General features: G+C 45.5%; 1 protein-coding gene across 1 annotated transcript; it reads right to left on the reverse strand.

Moving 5' to 3' along the window:
* Positions 1-19,462: 19,462 nt before the first annotated feature.
* On the reverse strand, positions 19,463-25,879 carry LOC133884489 (lysine-specific demethylase JMJ18-like). The gene is made up of 11 exons (XM_062323924.1): positions 25,463-25,879; positions 24,162-24,212; positions 23,981-24,058; positions 23,161-23,685; positions 22,858-23,079; positions 22,476-22,637; positions 21,778-22,146; positions 20,725-21,697; positions 20,536-20,639; positions 20,243-20,440; positions 19,463-20,143 (listed from the first exon to the last, which is right to left on the reverse strand). The coding sequence occupies exons 1-11, from the start codon at positions 25,712-25,714 to the stop codon at positions 19,802-19,804; spliced, it is 3,276 nt and encodes a 1,091-aa protein (XP_062179908.1). The 5' UTR covers positions 25,715-25,879; the 3' UTR covers positions 19,463-19,801.
* Positions 25,880-26,806: the final 927 nt, after the last annotated feature.

Here is a 26,806-nt window from a genome sequence, read left to right on the forward strand (position 1 = left end):
TGGAAAGGTTGCTACACATCACTAAATATTTGAGTGCAAAAGACAAACATAGTCAACAGAACAACAGGAAGAAGAGGAAGATACAATTTCAAGGACAAGGAAGCAGCGCACGTCCTATTATAACAACTCAAGCACTTCTGCACGGATATATGCTACATTCCAAAAATCAGTACAGACCTTAACCGTAAGCACTTGTTCAGTGTTCAGAATATCAAACACCTCGTTCTACTCCACTTGTCACTCCTCAAGCCAAGAATATCCTATCTATTGATGCCTCAAGAAAATGATGTTTCCATTGTGGATATAAAGGAAACTATGTGAATAGATGTCCTAAGAAGTCTCCAAATCAGGCCAACACCAACACTCTAAAGCCTACTCAATCTTAACCCCAAGCATGTAATAGAAATCAGATGCCCTCTCAGAACAACTGTGGACAGCAGGACACCAAGATACAAAGCGGTCCTCAGGATCTCAACATCAGTGATTGGATGATTATATACAGCGAATTTTAATCAAACAGGGCCAAACATTTCAAGAAGTGAGAAAACCAAGCTGGATCAGTGCAACAAGGCAATCCCATCAGTTAAGAAAAGGATAATATCGCAGAAACAGCTCTCCTCCCATGCCTCAACATATAGGTTCCCCATTCTACAAATCTGGACAGAAACAAACTCCAGGATGCACTTATAAGGGATGCATGTTTTTGCTGTGGGGAAGAAAGACATTATGCCAACTGATGTCCCTTGAGGATTCTTGTTCTTGACGCTAAGAAAGTGTGTTACACTGTGGAAATGAAGGACACTTCATCAACCAGTGCTCCAAGAGGTACTGTGCTCCACCCAACAAGAAAGTAGTGTGTTTCCGCTGTGGAGGAGAAGGACAATATTACGCCTACAGATGCCGCAAGAAGTCTTTAGCCCAGAACCGGATCAACCCTCAGCCACCTCGGTTGACAAAGAGGCGTTCAACGATTCTTCGACTAGCTCGATAACGGTTTCGAGTACTACTCAGGGCCACAATTTTTTTGCACCAATATCTCATTGCATTTAATGCTTTAAATCTCTTTTGACTCATGCAGGAGCCATTAGAAAAAAAATCATAAAAGAACCAGCACACGTCCCTGATAGGCGCACGAAGTTTTGAATGTCATCATGATCTTTTGTCAAAAAATATTCTCTTCACCACTATGCAAAATTTCCACCATGACGGTTCAAATTTCAAAAAAATCGTGTGGCAAGGAGTCACTTCTCCTAATTATTTTTGGGATCCCGAACAGTTAGGACGATATTTCTCGGTTGACCCAGAATCCTGACTCGGATAAAGTACCTGCTTGGAGGTTTATGCAGCTACCCGAAGGTGTCTAAAATCTTGAGTAGATGACCCGAGGACTTTCAGATGCCCAGCTAGATGTACATCTTACCCAGAGACTTGAGTTATCACTCGAAGAAACAACCTGTCAAGATGTTTCCCTTAGTTGAGCTAAGTTTTTGATCCATCGTAACCTTACTTCACATACTAATGGGGGCTTGATGATAAGTACTATAAAAATACCATATATGACTATTCTATACGTATACTGATCCTCTAGGGTTTCCTAGATTCTCAAAGCGTACGACTGTTTCTAGGAAAGGAGTCCCTAGATGTATGAAAATGACTTGCAAGAGCTAGGCTATCCCTTAAACAAGAAAGTTTATCTCTAAGTTTAAGAATGACAAAATCCTACTTGAAAAAGAGTTCGGGGGCTACACAATAACCCCCATATATAGAGAGCCAGAGGACTCGACACAGGAAGTCATACAGAAGCAACAAGCCATCTCAAGATCCTCGATTCCTAAAGAAATCGATGTAATCTTGATCAACATTAATCTCTCACCAAAACTACGCACAAGGAGCCTTCAAGTAGTTTTAGATACTATCTATACTAGCCACGACTCTCTTGTAATCTATCTCGAAGATAAATACAAGAATACAAGACGTAGGGTTATTATTCTCTGGGAGGCTCGAACCTGTATAAATCTCTATCTTCTGTTGCTTAATTCGGCAAGAGACAATAAACTTTCATCACGTATTCGTATGATTAGCGGTTTACTGATCATCAACGGAAATTTAATTCACACTCATAAAAAATGCAAATTAATCTCATATTCCGTTCAAACAGACTGCTATTAAGTCACAAAGAATAATATACAAAAAGATTTGTATGCCTGATTGACTTCAAATTTTAACAATAGAAACTAGAAAATGTTACGAAACTAATGCAACAAGAATCAGATCAATCAAATCCCTAGATCTAGAGTTATGACCCTCAAAAGTAGACTGATATAGATGATGATAAAAATAGATTAAATACTAATTTCGTAATTAAAAAATAATTATAAAAATTAATCAATCAAATTTTTTTAGAAAATTACCTAGATGATCTAAGATAATTTTGGATGGATCAAATGAAGACAAATTACATTAAACTAAAACGGAAGACAAAGCAATGAACGTAAAGAAAATAATCAAATCACTAACTTATCATCTTATAAAATTTGATCTTTATTATATAGATGAGTTCATAAGATATCTCTGTATATCATCCCTATTAACAAAATCTCAAACCGTTTACTATTTTTGCCATTCCTTTTCTTTTATCTCTGTTCTCTCACTCTGTTTGTGTACTTTGTGTTCAGCTGAGAACCCTCCTTTCATATCCAGCATCCTATAGCTAGGGGTGGAAATGGATAGCTGTGTATCCGAATTATCCGATATCCGTATCTGTTAAAACACGAATATGGATATATGTATCTGTATTCGTTTCTGAAATGGATATTAAAATGGATACATCCGAATTCGTTTTTGAGATTTAGATTCAAATGTGGATATCTGAATTCGAGATATATCTGATTCGTATCCGTATCTGCCAACTAGAGAACCAAATTTTGCTAAAGTTTTAGAAATTTTAGAGGGAAGCGAAATTCCGGCCCAATCAAATTGGAACAAATTTCAGTCATATTTGATCAAATTTTAGTCAAATTTGATTAAATTCCAGTCAAATTTGATCAAATTCCAGTCAAATTTGGCCAAATGTTTAAATTTTCGACATGAATTTCGAACCAAATTTCTAAATTAGAAATAAGAACAAATTTTAGTCAAGTTTTACCAAATTTCATTCAAATTTTATCAAAAATTTAAATTTCAGACATGAATTTCGAAGATTGAGTAGATATCCGAATGCGAATTCGAATTCGGACTATCCATTTTGTATTCACATCTGAGGTTATCCAGATCCGTATTTATATTCAAATTAAAATATAATAAATCGTACTATTCAAATTCGATTCCATACGTATTCGATTCGTTTTCACTCCTAACCATAGCACTTTGACCGACCCAGTTCAGAGTCCTTTTTTAGTCATCTCTTAAGCTCCACGCCACCTGCCGGGCTCTTAGACAATCTTCGCAACAGACGTGCATGTCTCGGAGTCTGTCATTGGGTGACCGAACTGGACACGCATGCATGGGGTCCTCCTACCAACACCCGCACATGACGCAAGCCCTGTGTCTAGAGACCAGACTAAGAAACTGTCTAATCCCTATTATGTGCTAAATCTAGTAATTAATCTTAATATAGAGCGATTTTATTGATGATAACGTAATAATATCTAACTTAATCAACTTAAAAACAGTTAAAAACAAGTAAGTAATTAAATGAATCACAATCAGTAATCGTTAACCTCAAGATTCCAACCATCTTAACTTAACTATAAATCGACCATATCAACCAAAGTTCTTACCATCAAACTTAACCAAAATCAACAACCCAATTATAGTTCTCATCACCGTGACTAACCAAACTAAACTACCAAGTTATTTCTAATCATGTGCGACATTCCTCGCTACTCTTAACCGTGAGCACGACTGATTAACCTATTTTACGCTCTGCAGAGGTTATACACTTTACCCACAAGTTAGAATTAACTCGTTTATTGGTATCCATCAATACCTTACACACTTTTAAGGTGTGTGCTAAGAGACCACTACAAATCATTTATAAAGTGTTTTAAAATATATGCATGCCCACTAAGATTTGACTGACACGGAAGTACACCCTCCATAATGCAGCCTCCTCTTGCACTAAATAGTTGTGGTAAGTACACCTTTCCATTCCTATAGCATCATCTGGCCTGCAATATGTTGAGAAAATAGCTAACTAATTGGCTAGCTCTGTCTTATACTAGATTTGTTTGTATTGTAAAGCACAATCTAAACGCACCACAAACTGGTCCTTAAATGATTTGAGCAAGACTACTAGCAACACATATGTCCATCCTGCACCTATCTCATCCAACCACTTACTTAAAACCTAATTTCCATGTTGCTATAAAATATTGTTCCATCACTTTTAATCATAGTTGCATAAAATCATTATCATATTCAGTTGAGCAATTATCATTACCACCATCTCAAAGCAAGACTAAGCATCAACTATCCTTCATAAATTTTTGTAAAAATAAATAAATATTGAGATCAATATAGTCAATGACACAAGTTGTCTTCTTATACTCAGTTGGATCTTTAAAGTCTTATCCTACAATCCTTCCTGCTTCTCCATAATATTAGCATCTACTCGTGAAAACAAGCGAAAAGATAATGAATAAACATTATGAACTAAATAGGACATAACAAACAACTTCACTACATGGATTAAGGTTTTCTGCTATCAGGTCCAGGCGATGACTCGGGGCAACATGAAGATGAAGAATGAGTGTACTTGCTGGCAACATGGCCTGTTTGTTACGTTTTGATTTTTCGATGGTCTAATGTAATCAGTTTCGTATATTTTACATCTCAAACTTTGCCTAGGCTGATTTGCTTGAATCAAGTAGATAGGCCTAGATGTTATCTCAAATATCTTTCTTTCATCTTGTAATTCATACAAATGTATTTCCGTTATTCACGTAATGGAAATGGGGTAGAACCAGGTTTCAAAAAAATGTAACGGCACAAAAATTATCAAGCCTCATCGGGTGCACTGAATTCTTCTGGAAATTTCTGACCAAATCTGAAAGGAACCAATGGAATTAAGGATATTTTGCTATACATCAACCTCCAAGTGTATCGGGTTTACACTACTACAGAATGACATATATGTGCCGATCCATCAGTGTCGGTTCAACAATAACCGGTACTGTTGATGTATCAGTACCGATTCTTAAACTCTCGCGCGTGAACAACCAATAAGGAGTTAAGAACAGGCACTGATGGTATCTATCAGTGCCGGTTCCAAATACGAACCGGCACTGATGGGGCGCTACAGTATAAAGCACACCTTCTCCCCCGAGCGAGACCATAGCCGCCGTAGGCCCACCAGAACAGTGCCATCGGCATTTTTCCATCTCTACAATTGGAGGATTCAAGATTTGAAGGAGTCGAGTGCTCTAAGGTTAATAAGATGATCTATAATTCTTTTTTATATAGATTTACTTGGTAGATTGCTCTAGAATTGATGGTTGATGCTTGTTCTACGGTTATGGATTTATAGATGCAATTGAGATCTAATTTAGGAAAAGATTGCAACTTTGTCATTGTTAGATCTACAGAGATGATCTACATTTGATTCTTAGTTTTATTTAGTTGCTATATTACTCGAGATTTGAATTTAGGTGGTTGTTTCTTGGTGTTGAATTTTGGAATGAGCAAGAGCTCCAATATGACATCAATTAGAGAAAGATCGATATTTTATCATTGTAGATGATTTAAGGAGTAGATTAATAGTCATATGTAAATAGATGTGGGTGCGTACATTAAAATATATGGACAATTGCAAAGTTGCCACTGTTTGAATCGTTATTGCCATTAAAAAAATGGAAAGAGTTAGCGCCCGGATGTCCGATGGATCGGACGGTCCAACCGTCTGTTGCAACATCGAAAAATAATGCCTGCAACATTAAAAATAACTGTTTGCAACATCAAAAGACCCGAGCCCAGCTATCAAGGAGGAGTGTCACGTGGTTTTTCAAGAAAAAAGAAAGATTGTCGGTGTTGAGGATGTTGTCAACAAAGAAGACTGCGACAAATTCGATGACCTGCCTCCTTTTGGTGAGAATGTCGAACTTCCTCTCATTGATCACACTGAGGAAGCTATTACATACTGGCAATGGCCAAAATTTGAAAAAGGCGCGGTTTGATAAGGATGGGAAATACCTATCAGTGCCGATTGGTAAAAACAAACCGCTGCTGATAGTACATGTATTAGTGCCGGTTGGTAAGTGCCGATTCGATCCACAAACCGGCACTGATAATAACTATCAGTGCCGGTTCTATACCCGACACTAATAATCTGTGACTATCAGTGCTGAGTAATCAGTGTTGGTTCAAAATCCGTCACTGATAGCAATTTTGAACCGACACTGATGAGGGTATCTGTAGTAGTGTTAGGAACGTTTTTGCATCGTCAGCATAGAGAAAACTATCAGCGCTGAGTAATCAGTGTTGGTTCAAAATCCGTCATTGATAACGATTTTGAACCGACACTGATGAGAATATTTGTAGTAGTGTTAGGAAGGTTTCTGCATCGTCGACATATAGAAAAGTCCGTACTTTTACCGTGCGGAAAGGACAGCAGAGTGAAGATCGATGTTGTGGTTGATATCCATGTCAGTGATCCCGTGTAGTTCAATCATTGAGAGAGGGTCACCTTGGCGCACTTCCCGTCTATGTGCGAAGCTCTCGCTTTGAGGACCGTTGATAATAACCTTGGAGGTGGCTTTCCGAAGAGGATGGAGCTGAGCACAGGTTTTCTCAAAAGAGATCATTTTAGCGTAGGCATTTAGCACGCATCACATCTCCTCCATATGGGTTGCAAAGCAAAGTAGCACGCATCACATGCTAGTTTTTAACAGTGATGCAGAAGAATTATCAGGCATGTCGCTTTACACTAGCTAGCTACTCAGCATGGCCATGCTTCACTGCACCAGGTTCACTGTGATGTATCTTTTTGTGGCGTACCTTTTGTTCAACATAAGCTCCTTGTGTAAAAAAAAGGTACAATTGTCATGTATCCCGATGTTTGCGTTCATCCTTATTATGTGAAGTCATTATACATCTCAAGTCATATTCATACAATTTTGTTTCAAATGAAAATCATATACAATCTGAAATCTTCAGTGAGATTGTCTATTCTCAGAATTTTTTTAAAAAAGAAGTGGTCGGCAGGTTTGATACATTCAGTGCAAAATGTTTGGGGGTTCAATAGCATTCCGCCGCGCATTGAACTATGAAACTTTAAACTAATAGGCAACCTCAGCTGAATCAGCTCTTTACTTGAACAATTTTGGTGGAGCAAGAGTTCGTCTTGTCTCAGCAAGTACGGTGAGAGTTTCTTCTAAGGAGAAGACAAAGTTTAAGAGGAAGGAACACCACGATGTATTGATGGTAAAAAAATGGATCACTCTGGAGGAGTATCACAATGTGACTTGGTGTGTTTTCACCTTTGTGTCTTTTTTTTTGCTGTCTTGCCCGTCCTCCCCCAGAGGACCATGGCCTCCTATTTATAGGGTCGTGCGTAGCTTGGCGTACAAGTTATCATAATATAAAAATATCCGGGATCTGACCGAATTACTGGACCTTATCCCGGATAACTACCTTCTACCTTATCGGGGAGATAAATATCCACCGTGGTAATTATTGTGGTGCCTGCCCCCTGAAGGGGGCGAGCCGGTCGCCAACTGCGGCCCGACGCCACACTGACAAGGATGTTAGGGCAGCCTCCATCATGCTGGGGTGTCAGAGCGGCGTCCACTAGCCTAGGTATTTAATGCCGATCACCTCCTCGCAGGCAAAGTATGACCGGTGCTTCCCTTTTGGCAGATCTTTTCTAAGGTCTGATGACTCACCCAGTAGCCTCCGGGAAGCCAGCCTGGGCAGCAGGAGGCCGAGGCCTTGGGAGACCGAGCCTTTGGGAGGTTGAGCCTCCGGGAAGCGGGACTCCGGAAGGCCGGGGCTTCGGGAGGCCGAGGCCTCAGAGACCGAGCCTACGAGAGGCTGAGCCTTCAGGAGGCAGGGCTCCGGAAGGCGGAGGCTTCGGGAGACCAAGCCTTCAAGAGGCAAGGCTCTGGAAGGTTGGGGCTTCGGAAGGCGGAAGCTTCGAGAGGCCAAGCCTTTGGGAGGTCGGGCTGATTAAGCTAAGGGGCCGCCAGGGATCCTTGATAACGACCCCCAACAGTAGCCTCTCGCGAGGGTGGCCAGCAGAGCGCCCGTGGTTCCTTCAGAGCAGGGTCCCCGATGGTCCCTGGCTTGTGGTTGATGGTTCCTAGTTCAAGTATTGCTTGGCTTATGCGGGACGGTTTGACCCGGGTGATAGAACGACATGCTGGATGATGTTGGCGATAGGGGCATTGAATGCGCCCTGGGGAGAGGTGCAGTCCTGCCCTGTCAGACAGGGCATGGGACGCGTGCCGTCTTTTTGTTGGGGGGTCAAGGGAGTTGGTTTTGCTCCCCCATGATTTTGGCCTAGCAGGCGAAAGGACGGCGCGTGTGCCCGCCGTCTGGGAGAGCAAGTTGCTCCCTGTTTGTAGCAGGAGGGGGATTGCCTAGAGCAACCTTTTCGCCAACTCCTCGTTCTCATCTGCCTTTGTCTTCGGCATCTTTTGCTTTGCTCAAGTTGTCCTTTGATCCCTACTCTTCTCTCTCTCATAATCTAGCACCTTTCACCATCCTCCTGCGGTTCGTATGGCTGGCTTGAGTACCCCGAGTGAAGCCGGAACTTGGGTGGTGGGGGAGATGGCCGGAGTAGCCGCGGCGGGGGACTCTCAAGTGTCGCTGACTTTCCCGTCGCTTATGGGGCCGCCGCCAGGAGTGGAGCTCCGGCGTGCTAGCAAAAGCCACTCCCAGCAAACCACCGCGCTGGGGGCGTCTGTCATTGGTGACGAGGAGCTCGACCGGATAGTTAGGGAGGGGAAGATTCCCTCCTGAGCTATCGCTCGGCATCTGCTGAGTGAGGAGCTCCTAAAGCCCCTGGCCCATGAGGTCGTGGTGTTTAAGGCCTTCTTCGATGCGGGCCTAGGTTTTCCCTCAATTTTGTTGCTTGAGGAGGTGCTCCGCCACTTCTACGTGGAGCTTCTGCAGCTCCACGCCAACGCCATTACCCACTTGGCCACCTTTGAGTGGGCCATGCAGGCGGAGGGGTGTGAAGGGAGGGCAAACGGGCTAGAACTGCGTCTTTGAGCAAGGTGCAGAAGAGTTGCCAAAGGTGTATTCCATTCCGCCCGTCAGTGCTGGTGAGTTCCCTTTGTAGTTTGGTTATCGATCTGCCGATGTGAGCCATCTTTTTTCTTCCAGAGAGCTGCCTCCCACTTGAGCGCGCGGTGGAGATCGCGGAGGTGATCCTGGGCCCCCCTACTCTTGTGGAGCGGTAGCGGTGGGTGGCCCTAGCACGAAGCTGGGAGTGGTACAACCATGTTAGCTTTTACCTTCGCGTGGGGGCTCCGACATGGCGGGATCCTCCAGAGCCTAGGGCTGCTGGAAAATGAGCGCTTGCAAGCCCCCCCCCCCCATCTGTGTGAGGACGCTCCAGGCCCGGTGGCCTTCAGCCTTCGGAGGCTCACATACTGATTCAATGGTCGAGTCGTCGGAGGTGCCCCTGGTTCCCAAGAAGAACCTGAGGTGGGTTAGGAGCATGAGCGACCAGTCCAAAGGTGAGGGCCAGGGTGGCGGCGATGACCGGGGGATGGGCCGAGCCTCCTCGGATACTATGGGTCACGGCCAGAGCCGATGAAGAGGTGTGGCCTCTGTGGACTACGACTTCGGTATCATTGGCTCGTACGTTGAGGATGCTACGGGCCCTCCTATAAGAGGTTCGGAGGAACTAGGTGTGATTTGCTTTATTAGTCATATCCTATTTTTGGTCGTGCGCTGGGATCTTGACTTGTGTTTCTTTTTTGTAGAGACCTTCGAGGTGGATGCGTCCTTGACTCCACCCCCAAAGGCCTCGGAGGCCCAGCGGAGATCGGGGACTCCTCCAGAAGGGTCTCCGAGGGCCGTCCCGGGGGACGTGGCTTCGTTTCTGCGGGCCCCGAGCCAGCTAGTACCCTACCCATGGTGGCTGGTGCTGGAGGCACCGTGCCCTCCACTGAGGGTCCCTTTGGAGCGATTGCGGTGACCCTAGCCTCGGGGTCTTGACCTCGGACACCTTTGTGCTGCACCTAGAGGCATCAAGGGCCTTCGTTGGGGCCTGCTCTCTTCTCCGGAGTGGAGAGGTCGAGTGATCGTAGGCCCAGCGTCCTCAGGAGGAGCTGGAGGCGCGGTTGGTAGCGGCGGCCCTTCAGGTTGGTAGTATTGGTTATGATTTGCTGGGTCTGGTGTTGGGTCTTGAGTAGCTCATTCTGACTTTTTCCATCTTTCGTGGTGCCTTGTAGCAAGTAATTTTGACAATGGTGCTGGGAGGTGGAGGGCACCAATCTTTTGCTGCGGCCCGTGATGAGGTTGAGAGCCATCGCCAGGCCTTGGAAGAGGCCCAAAAGCGGGCGGAGTCCACAGAGGGTTGTCTTCGGGAGGAGATGGCGCTTCGCGAGCGTGCGAAGGCTGAGGCGCGGAAGGCTGCCAAAGATCTCTGGGAGGCGAGGGAGGTTGCCGATGCGGCCAACGCAGCTTGTGTGTCCGTCGAGAGCAACGTTGACACCCTTTGGGTGGCGGTGGTAAATAGGCGGTGAGAGCTGGAGGAGGCTCGGGCATCGGAGGGGGCACTGTGTTCGGAATGCCAGCAGTTAACGGTACTTGCGTCGGAGGTGGACCGGATTACCTCTGATACCTTGAGCGGCCTAGGGGCTCGGTGCCCGCCACTACCCACTGACTCGGAGGCGTCAGTCATGCTACTCTTCTGGCTTCGGTCTGCTACGAAGGTCATGGTTAGGGCCGTGGAGGTCTATGCGAGGTCCAGCGCTCATGTGGCCATTGTGCTTCAGTTGACCCTGCTACACCAGGCGGGTGTTGGTCCCTTTGAAGCACTAGAGCAGCAGGTGCCGGACTTCGTGGTCGAGGCCTTCCAGCCAGAGGGACCTCTGGCGGAGATTTGCGCAGCCCTAGAGAGCTTCCGTCGTGGTGTATGGGTGAAGCATGGCCGGAGCGTGACGTTGTGCTTCATGGCCGGTCAGGGGACTCCGGGTGCCTCGAGGGGCCTTCGCCCGAGTTCTTCATTGGGAGGTCCGGTCCTTCACCCGAAGTCCACAGGCACTTTGCGGCTCTCTGGGGGAGCTTCATCTGGCGTTGTTGCCCCGTCGGAGCCTAGCGTGGATGCCCCGGAGGTGTAGCTCTTCCGCGAGCTGTTTTTCTTTTCTTTCCTTTCCTGGGTAGGGGGTCGAGTTCTAGCATGTTGACTGCCTCCTTCTTCTTCATGTATATAATATTTCCTTTATTTGATGGAACCACGCCTGTCTTCCTGTGGTTTACCTGTGTTGTTTCTGGAATGTTTGTGCCTTTGAATTTTAATCGGAGTCCAATCTGCGTGTATAGGTATGGCGGCCTGAGGTCGGAGGAGGCCTCGACCGTTCCTTGGATAGTGCCTCTGAGGAGGGATCGAGTGTGTCCGGAGCGTCAGGGGCTACTCTGTTCGTTCGTCGGCGGAGTCATTTTGTTATGCCCTGCGATTCTGAGGGGTGTATTGATCCGCAGGCGGCCGCCGATGTCTTGGTTAAGGTTGAGCTGATGGATCCCCCGGTGTCCACTCCAGATGTATGTTTTGCTGCAAGAGATGACTGATGTGAGGCCCGAACAGCTCAGGAAGTTGCCGGCTCATGCTTCTTACAATGCTTCGTCCTTCCCCGAGGTTCTGATAGAAGAGTGCCCTTGGAAATTCTCGTGTCTATCTTGGGTGAGGTGAAGGTGGAGGAGGTCCTGGCAGATCCTTCGTCTTCCCGAGGCCAAGTCTCTGTTTTGGGCAGTAGCTCTTCTTGCGGAGGGGGCTTGCATCGACCTCCTATGCGCAGTTGTCGGGGACAACTCTCCAGGTCCCGCGGTGTTTTCGAGAGGCGTGGCGGTCGGGCACGCTAGTCTTCCTGTAGTGGTACAGGGAGGCATAGTAGGCTAGCCAGTTTGCTGGGTATAGATTCGATGTACAACAGTTAACTGTATAAAAAGGCTCTTTATATGTTATGTGTGTACAACTTGCGTTGTGTTAGCTTGTTATTTTTGTTTCTTTTTCTCTCTCTTTTTATGATTGATTGCACCGACGCTTCGTTTATGCCCCCTATCTCAGCCCCTTCGCATCCTGTGGCTGCTCAGCGGCCATGGGGTGCGAGACTTCGAGGGGCATCGGAAGGGTAAGGTGATGGAGACTTTTAGTCATGTTGGTGCCGGGGTGTTTATTCATTCCCCATGTTAGGCCGGCCTGGCCTTAGAAATGACGAAGGGTGTTGTACCTATCCGGTATGAAGGCACTACCTTCAAGATGCCAGAGCGGTCTTTGCCTATCCGCCATTTTAGGTTTGCTAGGCCCAAAGGATGACGAACGGAATGCCTGTCCAGCACGGAGACTTACATCTTCAAGATGCTGGAGCTGTCTTTGCCTATCCGCCACGTAGGTTAGCTAGACCTTAAAGACGGCGGACGAAATGCTTGTCCAGCATTGAGGCTTATGCCTTCAAAATGCTGGAGCGATCTTTGCCTATCTGCCACGTAGGTTAGCGAGACCTTAAAGATGGCGGACGAAATACCTATCCAGCACAGAGGCTTATGCCTTCAAGATGCTGGAGCGGTCTTTGCCTATCTGCCACGTAGGTTGGCGAGACCTTAAAGATAGAAGACGGAATGCCCGTTCAGCATGGAGGCTTGTGCCTTCAAGATGCTAGGGGGTCTTTTTTTTGGTATCTTCGGAGAGGACTGAGCCTAGGGTTCTCTATACATAGTACTTGCGGAGGGTCTCCGCATTCCAACTGTGTTCGAGGGGGTCCCCTCTATATCGTCTAGGCAGTAGGAGTCAGGCCTGTTAGACTTGAGGACCAGGTATGGGCCTTCCCATTTGTTGCGTAGCTTTCCTAGGGCTAGGGCGCGTCGAAGTACTAGTTCGTCGGGTTTGGAGGTCGGTGGCTTCAGCGTCCCATCCATTGGCATCCTTGGCAGGTGTGGACGAGTTTTTCCACATCGGACATGATCGTAGGCCAATAGAGCCCCTAGCGAAGTGCCTTACCGGCTAGGTCACGAGGCGCCAGATGATTGCCGCAAAGGCCTTCGTGTATTTCCCAGGGGAGGTCAGCTCCTTCTTGTTTAGTAATGCATCGAATGAGGGGAGTGCAGACACTTGTCTTGTAAAGGGCATCATTTATGAGATGGTAGCCCCTAGCACGATGCTAGATGTGGCAGAGTGCAATTGGGCCATCCGGTACTTCTATTCCTCTCAGGAAGGATAAGAGGGGGCCCTCTAGTCCGCAGCTTCGATGGGGAGGATGGCGACGGCCGTCTCATCAAGAGCTCTGGTGGTCGGCTAGTGTAGGATCTTGAGGAAGGTGCCTATCGATGGGTCTTTACCCGTGGTTGCGGCCTTTGCTAAGGTGTCTACCTGACTGTTGTCCGCCCACAGTATGCTTCGTATTGATATGCCGTGGAAGTGTGCCTCGGCCTTGCGAATGGCCTCGAGGTATGTCATCATGTCTGGATGCCGAACTTGGAAGTCCTTGTTGATGTGATCGGCGACGATCTGAGAGTTGGTACGGATTATGACTCTGGCTGCTCCCAAGGAGTGTATTCGGCTATGTTGTTGGTCATCTTGAAATCCAAGCTAGCAGTGTATTGAACCTACTGGCCTGTGGGAGAGATAAGGACCGCGCCAGCTCCAGTGCCCATGGAATAGTATGCTCCTTCAGTGTAGATGGTCCAGATGTCTTGGGTGGGTGTAGTGGTTGGTTCGGTGGATGCCGGGGTCCATTCGGCGATGAAGTCTGCTAAGATTTGAGATTTGATGGCGGTGTGGGCCACAAACCTTACCATGAAGGGGACTAACTCTACCGCCCACTTGCCGATGCGTCCCATTGCCTCCCGGTTTCGAAACATGTCGCCAAGCGGGTACGAGGTTGGGACATCGATGTCGTAGGCAATGAAGTAGTGCCGGAGCTTGCGTGAGGCCATCAGCAGGGCGTAGGCTATTTTTTTGATCTCAGTGTAGCGTGTCTTGGCCCCAGCTAAGGCCTCCGAGATGTAGTATACAGCCCTTTGAGTGGGGCGACTGTTACTTTTTTCCTCCCGTACTAGGGTGGCATTGACGGCGGAAACGGAGACGGATAGGTACAGGAGTAGTCCTTTGCCGGGGAGGGGCATCGCAAGTGTTTCGAGGTGGGAAAGGTGTGCCTTTAGGGCCTCGAATGCTGCCTGGCAGTCCAGCGTCCAACTAAATGGCTCGAAGCCCCTTAGCATTTCAAAGAAAGGGAGGTTGTGCTTAGCTGATTTTGCGAGGAAGCGACTGAGGGCCGCGAGGCGGCCGGCCAGGTGTTGTACCTCTTTCGGATTGGCAGGAGGAGACATTTTTGCGATGGCACGAATCTTGCTCGGATTGGCCTCGATGCCTCTTCGGGAGACAAGATATCCTAGCATCGTTCCACCCCTAGCGCTAAATACGCATTTTTCTGGGTTCAGTCGTACGCCAGCGGCCCGGAGGCTGTTGAATGTTTCTTGTAGGTCGCCAACATGGTTGGCTTCTAGTTCGCTTTTTACCACAATATCGTCCACGTAGGCCTCGACATTGCGGCCCAACTGCTGCTACAGCACCTTGTGTACTAGGTGAGAGAAGGTGGCCCCGGCATTTTGAAGATCGAAGGGCATCCGGACATAGCAGTATATTCCAAAGGGGGTAATGAAGCTGGTCTTGTTCTCATCCTCCGTTGCCAACCACACCTGGTGGTACCCGGAGTAGGCGTGGAGGAAGCTTAGCTTTTTGCAGCCGGCTATGGAATCCACCAGCTGGTCAATGCGGGGAAGGGGTTACGGATCCCAGGGGCATAATTTGTTTAATGACATCAAATCGATGCACATACGCCATTTTCCGCTGTGTTTCTTGATCAGGATGGTGTTGGAGAGCCAATCGGAGTGGATGATCTCTCGGATAACACCGGCTTTCAGCAGCTTCTGGACTTCTTCCTTTGCGGCTTCTGCCCACTTTGGAGAAAGCTTGCGAAGCCCCTTGCGTACGGGCCTTGCCTTCGGGTCGACCTAAAGCGAGTTCTCGATGATGCTGCGGTCAACTCCTGGAAGGTCCTGCGGGGACCATGCAAAGATATTGAGATTACTCCGCAAGACGGCCAGAAGTTGGGCTTCTTGCCCGGAGGTGAGGTCCGCCCCTATTCGGAAGGTCCAATCAAGTTGGTCTTGGTGTATGGGGACCAGTTTTATGTCCCCCTCTGGTTGTGGCCTCGAAGGGCAGCGATGCCTGGGATGCGCCGACGGAGGGTCCTTCGAGTCCTCCTGTGTCATAGCGTGGATATGGCGACCGGGGAGCGGAGCAGGGTGCCCATAATCGATGCGTCTAGCCAGGTCTTGGTCGCCATGGACGGTTATTAGCCCCTGGGGTCTGGGCATCTTCAGGCAGATGTAATTGTGATGGGGTACAGCTCCGAATCTGTTCAAAGTTCCTTGTCCCAGGATGGCATTGTAGGCGTATGGTACGTCCACGATGTCAAAAGTGATGACCTCGGATCGTGATGCGCCTTCGCCAAAGATGATCGGGAGTTCTATCTGTCCTAGGGCATTGAGGGGGGGCCCATTGAATTTGTGGAGGGGTCTGCTACATGGTGAGAGCCAGCTTCGTGGGATTTGGAGCTAGTAGAAGGCATGCACGAATAGGAGGTCCACGGAGATTCCTCCGTCGACCAGTATTCTTCAGACCTCGACTTCGGCGATGTTGGCTGAGATGACCAGGGCATCGGAGTGGAGAAATTTTACCCCTTCAGAGTCGTCGACGGTGAACGTTAGAGGGGCGTCAGCCCAGTCGGGGGCCTGTCGATGGATGCTAGTCGCACCGATGTGGTGTACTCCACATGCGTAGTCTTGCCGCTGTCGTTTTGAAGTGCCACCGGAGCTCCCTCCACTGGTAATGGCGAGGACGATCTGTTTTCCCTACTCCCCTTCATCACTGTACCGCTATAGGGATGACTGGGGTGGTGAAGGTAGGGCCAGCTGCAGAGGATTCTATAGGGCCAGATGGTCGACCCATCGGTTGGCCGATGGCCTGCGATCTTTGGACCTCCCCTTAGGCGCCCCATCAGTTGAGGCACAGGCCGCTTGCCTCTCGAGGTACTCCTCTCGGAAGGTGGTGAGGGTTCGACAGTTGTCGGTATTATGTCCTCATCCTGTGCCATGTAGAGTGCACTAGGATTCATCCTCAGAACGCTAGTTTGGGGTGTGGCTTCGCTTCGGGAGGCCTCCGGAGCATCCACGACCGCGTCCCCTAAGGTGGCTTTGGTTCGGAGCCCCGCGGCTTGGGCTGATATTGCTGAAGTTTCAACATTGTCGTTGCCGCCCCCTTTGGGACCCGATGGTAAGGGCCTTCTGAAAGCTCCTTTTTGCTAGGGGAGCAGGGGCGTGTGACGATCTGGCCTGCGAGTGTGGTCTCTCGGAATTGGCATGGGAAGCCTCGCTAGCTTGTGAGTGCCTTCAGCAAAGTTTTTCCTCCTCTGCCTGTGCATATTCCTCGAACTTGCTCATGAGGACTTCTACTGTGCGTATTGGGCGTCGGTTCAGCCGATCATATAGGGGGCCTTCGGCCAGTCCCTGGGTTGCGGCGTCAATGACCGAAGAGTCCGATATGCCCCTAATCTGGGCATTGGTCTGGGAGAACCTTCAAAAGTAGTCCTGGAGGGTTTCTTCTGGCCCCTGCCTGATAGTGAACAGGCTGCGGGAGGTTACTGGTTCGATAAAGGTGCCCTGGAAGTTGCTATGGAAGAGGTCTCGGATTTGGGACCAAGTGTGAATGGTGTCGGGGTCCAGCGCCTAGAACCAGTGTATGGCCACCCCTTCTAGGGTGAGGGGGAAGCATTTAGCCATGGTGGCCGGTCCGCCCCCGCTGGCCTCTATGGCTAGGGCGTAGGATCGGGTGACCTCGTCGGGGTCCGAAGTGCCTTTAAACTTGGACAACTTCGGGGTTCGAAAACCCTCTTGGAAGGGTATGGCCTACAGGTTGGCCCGCAAGGGAGAGTCGTGGTCCTGCAGGGGGTCCTCACGACGCCGACCCTGAGGCTCTGGGGACCAAACAGGCGGGGTCCTTGCACCGAGGGACTCGTCTTTTCGTGGAGCTTGGGTCGGAAACGCGCCGGCCGTCCCGGGAGCGGCGACGAAGGTGTGGGCAGCTTCCTGTTCGACCCGTAGGGTCGTCCATAGCTCCTCCATCTGCGCTAGGAGCGCCGCGAAGTGTGATTGCTGCTCAGGCGGAACGGTGTTTTCGGCGGTAGCGCCGGCTGCATCCCCTAGGGGCGCAGCGGGGGCCTCGCCTTACTGCTGTTGGGTCTCTAGGGTAGAGAACCCTTCGATGTCGCCCGCAGCTGTAGTTATGGTTTGGTCAGTGGTTGCCGTAAGGTTCCCGTCCCCCCCGCTTGGGAGGCTGTTGTTGGTGCCGGCTGCGTATAGCCGGCTGGACTGCTGCGTCGGCGTGACTGGGGGGTCGGCCGCCGCTGATGTGGCCTTGGTGGTCTTATTCTTTGGTGGCATCCTACCTCTCTTAGCACTTCTGTGTTCGAGTCCCCGCGGATGGCGCACTGTTGGAGCAAGAGTTCATCTTGCCCCAAGTGAGAGTTTCTTCTATGGAGGAGACTCAAGCTTGGAGACGAAGTTTAAGAAGAAGGAACACCATGATGTATTGATGGTAGAAAAATGGATCACTCTGGGGGGGAGTATCACAGCGTGCATGTGCTCATTTAGAAGGCAGTCAAGCCTATAGCTGAGTGGTAGTACAATGTGTCTTGAAGAACTCCACTCAAAACATGTTTATAGTATAGTACTTTTTAATTAATAATTTCTTTGTTATCCTGCTTACTTGTGTTGATTGCATTACAGAGGCAAAACCTGGCATTGCAGAGTCAAAATAGGTTTTTAGTCCGATATTTTGTGTTGATGGCATTGCATGGGCGAGCTCCAGCAATACAAAACATCATAGCTATTTTCCTCGGCTGCTTGACACATCATTTGTTAGGTTTTGCTTTGCTTGTGTGGATGAGTAGTGAGAACTTTCATACATAGAACCATTACAAAGGAGACTCTGGTGTGCAATATTTTGTTATGGGTGTTCGTGTAGTTCACGTTTTATATTAGTTTTCTTGAACCTCTTAGCAAAAATATACATCAGGATATTCTATTACTACTTGATCAATTCTTTATTATTGACCTACATGTCTAATGATAATTGTCTCAATGAATGTTTGCATCCCCAGTTGACTTATACCCGTGTGCTGCAAAATATCACCTTGATTCTTGATTGATTAGTATACATAGCTTCATCATTGCTATAGCTTTCCCTTTTTGTTACAAAAGCCATCGAGGTAATAATTGTTCAAATTTCTATCCCTATCTCCAGTGTGCTAATTGACATTCACAAAACCTTAAAAATTATAGTAGCGGTTTATGAAGAGAAGGAACAAACAGTATGTTTAAACCTTCAGTTATAGCTTTATGGGTGCATGGTTTGTCGGTCCTCAACCTATTCCTGTCACATAGCTTGGTCGGTCCTCTCATAGTCAGCTGTACTAGCTGTCGCATTGTCTAGAGCCATCGCCAGAAGGAACATCAAGATCCTTGTCGCCATGGATAATAACAAGAAAAGGAAGAGTGGGATGTACATGAGGAACATTGTCGACAAAGAAGCCCTTATAACATAGGCGAGGTATTGATTGCTTATTTGTCAATTAATCTCTACTAATTATACCATGCTTATATGTCATGTCATATTTCTGATGGAAAATTTAATTTTTGCAGGCACAAACTTATATCGTTCAACTACTATCGATGAATTTTGTCACATATATTTCTATAGTGATTATGGGCAATAATCGTATATCGTTCATTGTCTATTGGATAGAGTTCAAGCAAAATTGTTGACTAAAGGATTGTGAATAACAGCTCTCCATGTTTTGTGTTGATGATGCATGTAGTCGTATTATACGCTAGAACTTATAATTCTTATATATCAATGTTGTCAAATTGATTTTTGTTTTGTAGCAATGCATGTGATTCACAGGACACGGGCCTTTAACTAGTTACTACTGAAATATAGAGATGGTAACTTCTTCACTATGAAGCACCTTCAAACCAAATCTGAGGAATGCACCACAAGCCACCATTCGACAAGGTATCAGCAAACAGTGTTTGATGGCAATTATGAGCTATAAAGGACAGAACAAGCAAGGGAAGTCATTCCCCAATTAGCTACGAAAATGAGGCTCGGATTCACTCAACCGGTTAAGAAAAAGCTATTCATCCCACAGGGGAAAAAAAAAAGTAGCACACCATATAATCGAAAAACTTCTCTTCATTTCTTTCTCAATTTCCAGCTACCAATGATGTGTACATCCAAACTTTTGTTGAGACGAATGATTAACTTGATACATTGGTTACAATGAAACTGGCTAATCGGGACACAATTAGAGGACAAATGAACCATCTTGAATTCAGCTAGGATGAATCAGGATCGTGTAAATCTAAAAGGACGGTCACGGGATCTGATTCTATAAGAACGAAAATCAATGGTGACCCTAGATCAATCTAATGGTTCCTAGGGAAGCATTCTAAGACATATTACTTGAGATATTTTATCTGTTCAGGGCACTATCTATCTACATTATTCTTCACCTCATCCTGCATAGTGGCTACTGTCTCTGCAGATTCTTCTGCTGTTATCCACTCCACTGCTGAATACTTCATTCATCACTACTAGTTCCGGTCCTTCTGGTAGTTTAGCCTTCTTCGGCAGCCTACCGAGTGTGACCTCATCTGCACAGGAATTACTACAGAAACTTGATTGTTCAGGCTCGCTCCTTGTAATCTCCACCCCAAGTAGCCTTATATGGGAATTGTTGGAGCCTTCAATCGCTTTTGCCTTTGCAACTTCTGAAGGGGGTACTTTCACTGGAAACGAAGGCTTCGATAACCAATAGTCTAAACACTGGTGATGGGGATCTAGAGCCTCAATTTCCTGTTGAACAATAAAGAATTTCTTGGTCATATTCCACAAGCTACCAATACTACAGTTACCTCACAACAAATAAATTATCTATATCGCAAGAAAATATACCTGAATGATTTGTGGGGACAAAAACCCAAACATTTCAAGCCCGTTTACAGAATCAGGGGCTAACAAACCAGGGAGCCCAGATTTTCCAACCCTTTGTAGTTTTTTTATTTCTTCATTCACCCTGTCTCTCACACTATACCAACAACGCATTGGTGAAGTGTCAATAAAAGAAACCTCCGGAACCTGCTCTATGGTCACCTGTAACAAATTCAGCAAGAAAGCTCTCATGTGATCCTCAAGAAGCAAAAGATAGCTTAAACAGGGAAATTAAAGGATTTTAGAATCAAATATACCCTAAACAAGGGTCCAAGAGGACCACCATCTAGGACTTCTGAAATGTAGCAACATTGCCATGTTGGATCTTGTATATTGTCAAATATAACTCGACTTCTGAATCCTGCAAACAAGTCATTTACTCTGACTGTAACATTTCTAATGGATGGTGAAATTATCCAAAATGAATATTGTTCTTATTCAATTACCTTTAGGAAAAATAGCTTGATTATTGGACCATTTTTTGCCAATCATTATTGTTCCATAGTCGAGTGGCTCAACCAGGGGCATTGATATTGGACTAGACACTACATCAGATTTGCTTGAAGAAGGTTTTGCCATTTGAATAACCTGACCGTCAGAAGGCTTCGCTAAATTTCCAATGTCAACACCAAATAGTTTCTTGGTAGGATTGGAAGCTAGGTCAGAATTGCTTATTTGGATTCTTGAAGGAGACAGTAATTTGGATGAACAATTCAGGGACAATGAGCAACTGCACTCAGAGGTTGAGCTAAATGAATTATCAATTCTCTGCAGAGGCTCGTAATTGACAACCATCCTATCCTTTTCATGCTTTCCTAAAACAATAGTTGTCGATCTTGAGAAATATTCTGCACTTGGTATGTCAGAACTACGGACTAGCTCTTCTTTTATTCTGGAACTACTTGGTGGATCTTCTATGTTGAGATCAAGATATTTATTCTGTGTTCCATTCTGTTGCTGGTATCCTGCTGGCTTTTCATGGTCAGGGCAGTGACCTTGATTGTCACTGCAGCTAGAACCAACATCGTGAATCACTGATCCTAGGGATTCTGTGCCTTTAACCAAGTCGACCTTCCTCTGCTGCACAGAACCAGATGGGCAAACTAAGCCAAGGTCGTCCTGTCCCCATTGAGCAACCGCAGTCAGATCACCCTCCAAAGCTTTTACAAGACTATTCAGCTCCTCCATGCTGTATCGGAAGAATGTAAATTTTCTGTCCATTTCACATGAACAAAGAAGGTTTGCATGGTTTAGGCAAGAAAAGCGGTTTGGTGAGCACTGGCAACAGACAGCAGACAAGTGGAGGTCATAAAAGCACGAAAAGCACTCCCGATCAGTTGAATCATAATCCCTGTCCATCTTCTTACTTTTCAAAAGAGCATTCGCCTCCCGTGCTGCATCTTCCATTTTAACCCTTGTCTGAAATAGTGCAATAGAAAATATGAGTACGTTAATTCTTGGAGACACAAAAATAAGTCGCTATATTATCGAGCTAGTACCTTAATTGCACTTGTCAGAACTCCATCCTTTCCACACGTGTCCAGCCATCTATACTTCCCCCAATCACTCTTGCAGTCAAAAATGTTCATCCAAAGCTGTCTGACAGCTTCTTTTGCAGTCTTTAGTAATAACTTGTCATGTGATATTGATGTCTTGCGACGCTGCTCTCTGTAGAGCTCAACAGCGCATTGTCCATGAGGTAGCCAATCCACAGGAGCGACATTTACTGCCTCCGCACAGTTGAAGCCACAGTTGAATCCAGAATGGTATGCTCGCGGTAGTGTCAGAACAAACTCACCTGGTTTCTGAACAACACGGTAAACAGGAACTCCTTCTGATTTTAGAACAGATGGAGATAACTGTGTAACCTGCTCCAAGAAATTCAGAATGAAAATGGATGAAGATACAAATATTTGTGTAATGCAGGAAGAGGAATTCATTCTTAGATGAACGATTACAGTACATATTGCCATGATTTATCAGCAACCAACAAAAAATCACAATCTAATAATAAGTCCTGAAAATTTATATCAACGGCAGGCAATGATACCAAGTATGGCATTCATGGAAACAAGACATATGAAAGCTTAGTTAAATAGTATATTCAACAGTTATGTGAGAACAAAATAAAAAATGAGCCCATCTTATTAGAATCAGTAGGTCACTACATAGTAATTACATAATTGAAAAAGGTTACCAGGTCATGAAGGAGATCAGGCTGTTCCTCAAACAATTTTGGCAAGTTCTTTCTCATAGATTCTTCCAGCTTCACTGCTTCACCACCGGGAATACCATACCAAACTTTTGGTTCACCAAAATGCATGTAATTCAGAGAATAAAGGAAATGATCTTCCACATGCTGCAGCAAAGTAATAAAAAAGATATATCAGAATGTAGCCCGTGAACAATAGATATCATAAATCATTAACACACCTATTAGTTAAACCATCATCTTACTCTAATAGCATCTGCGGACTAGATTAGTACGCATATTTGCAACCCCAATAGAATTTATTTACTGAGTAAGGGGGTCCACATTTCATAGAGGATTGTTGAAAGACGTTTGTGATGAATCTTACCCAGCAAAACGAAGAGAAGCACATCCCTGCATAAAGCCATGGGACTACAACACCAGATATATCCTCGTGTTCAAATGAAAGAACAGACCCAGGGAGCCGTGGCAGATTATTCAAGTTCCAACAAGACAAAGCATATGGATCTTGCCTATTTGCAGCTGAAGAAGACAATTTAGCAAATCCACTACTAAACATTGTGGTATCCAAATCAGCACCATAGTCCACCTAGCAAAGGAAGTTTCAAGTCTATCAGTAAAAATTGATAAATACATAAGAAGATAATCTACTTATAAACATTCGGTATACCTCAACTTCATCAGTAGGGCATACAACTATCCGCCAATATTCTCCTTCAATTTCCTCCACAGAAGGTTCCCAAATTTCTTTGCGGTTTTTAATTTCAGCAAGAGAAATTTCATCACTTCTCTTCATTCCGAAATATTGCTGCTTGAACTCATCAGCATATTTCTGAAACTCCTCTAGTGTGAAATCAGACCCAGATTGAAAGCCAAACTTCTCATCAGAGTCCGCACAGTCAGCGTTTTCTGAAGCATTTGTACTAGGACGCCTATGTGTCATCCCAAACCTCAGTCTCTTTCTTCTCTTTCTTTTTTTCTGAACTCGAAGTTGTGTTCGTTTCTTTGTGGGCTCCCGGTTTTGAAGCTTGTCAACTTGTTGAACTCGGGTATTGAACTCTGTACATTCCCAGAAACTCTTCTCCTTCAGTGGACATGGTGGTCTCCAAGAAGATGGTGGAATAATACGACAAATTCCATATTTTTCTGCTAGTGGACGAATGCTAGTAATGTACCCAATTGCATCCTTGAATTCCTGAGACGAAACAAGATTATTCAATTGGCACTATAATATACTCTTCACTCAGTTATTTTATATTAGATGTCATTAACTTTTCAAAAACATTCATATCTGACATTAAATTTGATAACGCTATATTATAGAAATCAACATATTTACAATACTGCAATAGTACTTGCAACAAAAAAATGTAGTAATACAGATTTTCATATGTCCAATCTTAATAATTATTAACAAACTACTTGCCAAATTTTATATTAAATACACATATCGCACTGCACAGTTCTGTACAGAAATCTAGCCCACAAACCTCTTCCGTTGGAGAGAAAATGGGGGCATCATCAATTTCAGGTCTGTGTGATTCATCTTGACGCCACTTTCCATGTGTCTATCCACAAAATTGAAGAGATGGGACAGAACAAATTAGATAAAAGTTGGGAATTAGAATGACAGATCAGAGCTAATCAATTTGAAACTTCTAAAGTTCTTACAGTCGTAGCTCCGTCAAAGTCCTCCTCGCAACCTCTTGATGAGCAGAAATCCTGAAAGAAAGAAAAGTTACTGCAGAACTTTCTACCTCAAACTTTCAAATTAACATTTGGTAATGGAATGACAGAAAATAGATAATTCTAACTGTTGACATCCATTATAATTTGTTCAAATATCACCCCAATTTGCATTTAAGTTCATAAATTTGTTGATCCACTGGTGGTATCATCTGTTCAGAACTGTTGATATTGATCTAACAGAATTTGTCCACAGATCTGCATCTCTATATCTAAATTTATTCACAGATTTGAAAATTCAATGTGCAAGGGCAGTCCCAATCGTAACAGCAGTAGACAGTTTTCTTATCCCAATAGGCCAAGAACCGATTAGCATTAATCAGAGCCAATCGGATCATTTATAAGTTTCCATCAGCAATTTCAGAAACAAACATAATCATTTGGGGGAAAGTCGTACTTTTTCTCCCAAATCAAACACATCAATACAATCCATAGCTACTTAGGAATATATGCGAATCGATTGGTGCATCCAAATCAGACCATCAACAATTTTAGAAACCGACATAATCATTCGGGGGAAAATCATATTTTTTCTGCCAAATCAAGCACATCAATACAATCCATAGCTACTAAGGAATTTATATGAATCAATCGGTGCATCCGAATCCGACCATCAGCAATTTTAGAAACTGACATAATCATTTGGGGAAAATCGTACTTCTTCTCCCAAATCAAGCACATCAATACAATCCATAGCTACTAAGGAATCCATGCGAATCGATTGGTGAATCCAAAGCCGAATAGCACAACCGATTCTCAAATCTCAACCCTAGCAATTCACAGGCATGCACAATCTTTCCCCTTTAGGGCACATTCGCCGATCCAACTAAATGTTCTCTCATCCTAATACCAACTCCCTAAAGATTCAGCATCAAGCACATTCCCTCCGCAAATCCGCATCTCATCCCTCTTGATCCATCCAATCAGCTAACATTGCAGTCCAATTAAATCGCTATGCGGACGAACAAGAACTATTCCCCAAATAGTTTCATGCAATGAACATTAAGACACGGCCCGTGCAGAGAAACATAAGACAATTGTGAGCGCACAATACTGCTTCCCATCCACATAAGAAAGGGTTCTCTACGTGCACAGGCGCCCAAAAAGAACAGTTCTTTAACATAAATACATAACAAAAGAAAGAAAGAAACGGAGGAAGAAAGGAATCCGCGGAACAAACAAGGCCTGATCTGCGTGTGCGCATATCTGCATAGAACCGTCCGTACCTGCGAGGCCGCGGCCGCGGGGCCGGGCTCCGGCGAGGCTGCCGCGCCGCCGCGCATTCTCCTCTTCTCACCGTGGCGCGTGTGGCCGCCCTCCTCGGTGGAGGGCGAGGAGGAGGAAACCATGGGCGAGATTTGGTGGGCTGGGGAGGACGCTACCGCGGAAAAGACGACCTCGCTGCTTGGTTTTACGGGAGGGAGGGGGTAACGACCTCGCACGTGCCGCGCACCCCGGGCCCAGTCGGAGTCGCGCATCGCTGATAGGTGGGGCCCGGTGTGGTGTTCGGCTTCGACTCGGTCTAGGCCGGGCTGTAGAGGGTGCTGGTGCGTTTGTGTGTGAATTCAACTGTGATGAGGCTGTCTAGACTCTACGGTTGGCTCAAGACCCTGGAGTCTGGCTTTTGGGGAAGATGATGGGATGGTGGATGCTGGGTTTGGGGGGAGAGGGATGCCCTTGGGCTGTTTTATAGCAGAGGACCGGTAGCATTATTAGGATATGTATTTATGTTTTAGATAATAGATATTAAAACAGATTTTCTTGTGAACTTGTTACCCTCATTTACATTGAGTCCTAGGCACCGGAAAAAGATCATCCTCTCTTTGTCGTTATCTTCGAGACGGTTTGAGAGCTATCTCCTAAGGGTGTTTTCCGTTATAGTGATAAATGAAGGTATGTAGATACCCGAGTTAGAAACTTGGATGCGATCTCATTAGTTAGCCTTTGTATAGATATTGTATAGAGATATAGCATCATCAATTTCAAGTCTGTGTGATTCATCTGGATGCTACTTTTGGCATGTTAATTAAAAAAAGTTCAATTTACACCCTTCAACTATTGCCTTGGTTTAATTTGACAGAGATTGTTGTGTGAGTTTTTGGGTTCATTCAATATATGGGTCTTAGATTGAATACATAAGGTGCCTGGATGGTGGTACTTCGACGGTGTGAGAGCTTCATTTCCTGAGAATACTTTCCATCATAGAATACTTTCCATCATAGTCCTAAATGATTGTAACCAAGTTAGGATTCTAGATGTGGTCGCATTAATATAGTCTTAGGATAGATATTTGTATCATCTATCATGAAACTTTTTTATTTGTGTTTTTATCCACTCCACCATGTGTTTTTTTTTCAGATATTGTATTATTTTAGAGAAATATGGAGGTAACATGTATTCATGTTCTTCCTTCTGCTACAGTTGTCACTAGACTATAAAGAGTGGTGCCAATATAGCTATGCAGTGCATGTAGCTTCTCTCATTGTCATTAGCCATAAATGAGGGTGATGGTGATATATAATATTATTATATATTATGTATATCTATAAAAGGTATATGGGAATCGAATA

The sequence above is a fragment of the Phragmites australis genome, chromosome 11 (assembly GCF_958298935.1).
Source record: "Phragmites australis chromosome 11, lpPhrAust1.1, whole genome shotgun sequence".
Classification (NCBI taxonomy): Eukaryota; Viridiplantae; Streptophyta; class Magnoliopsida; order Poales; family Poaceae; genus Phragmites; species Phragmites australis.

Bases quoted from the DNA above. Each gene is read 5' to 3' on its own strand.
- LOC133884489 (XM_062323924.1), bottom strand. From the start codon at position 25,714: ATGCGCGACTCCGACTGGGCCCGGGGTGCGCGGCACGTGCGAGGTCGT. The intron at 22,638-22,857 runs GTAAGATTCATC...ACTTTGCTGCAG, and splicing joins GCTTCTCTTCGTTTTGCTGG to CATGTGGAAGATCATTTCCT. The intron at 20,640-20,724 runs GTAATTGAATAA...ACTTGTTTGCAG, and splicing joins TCAAGCTATTTTTCCTAAAG to GATTCAGAAGTCGAGTTATA.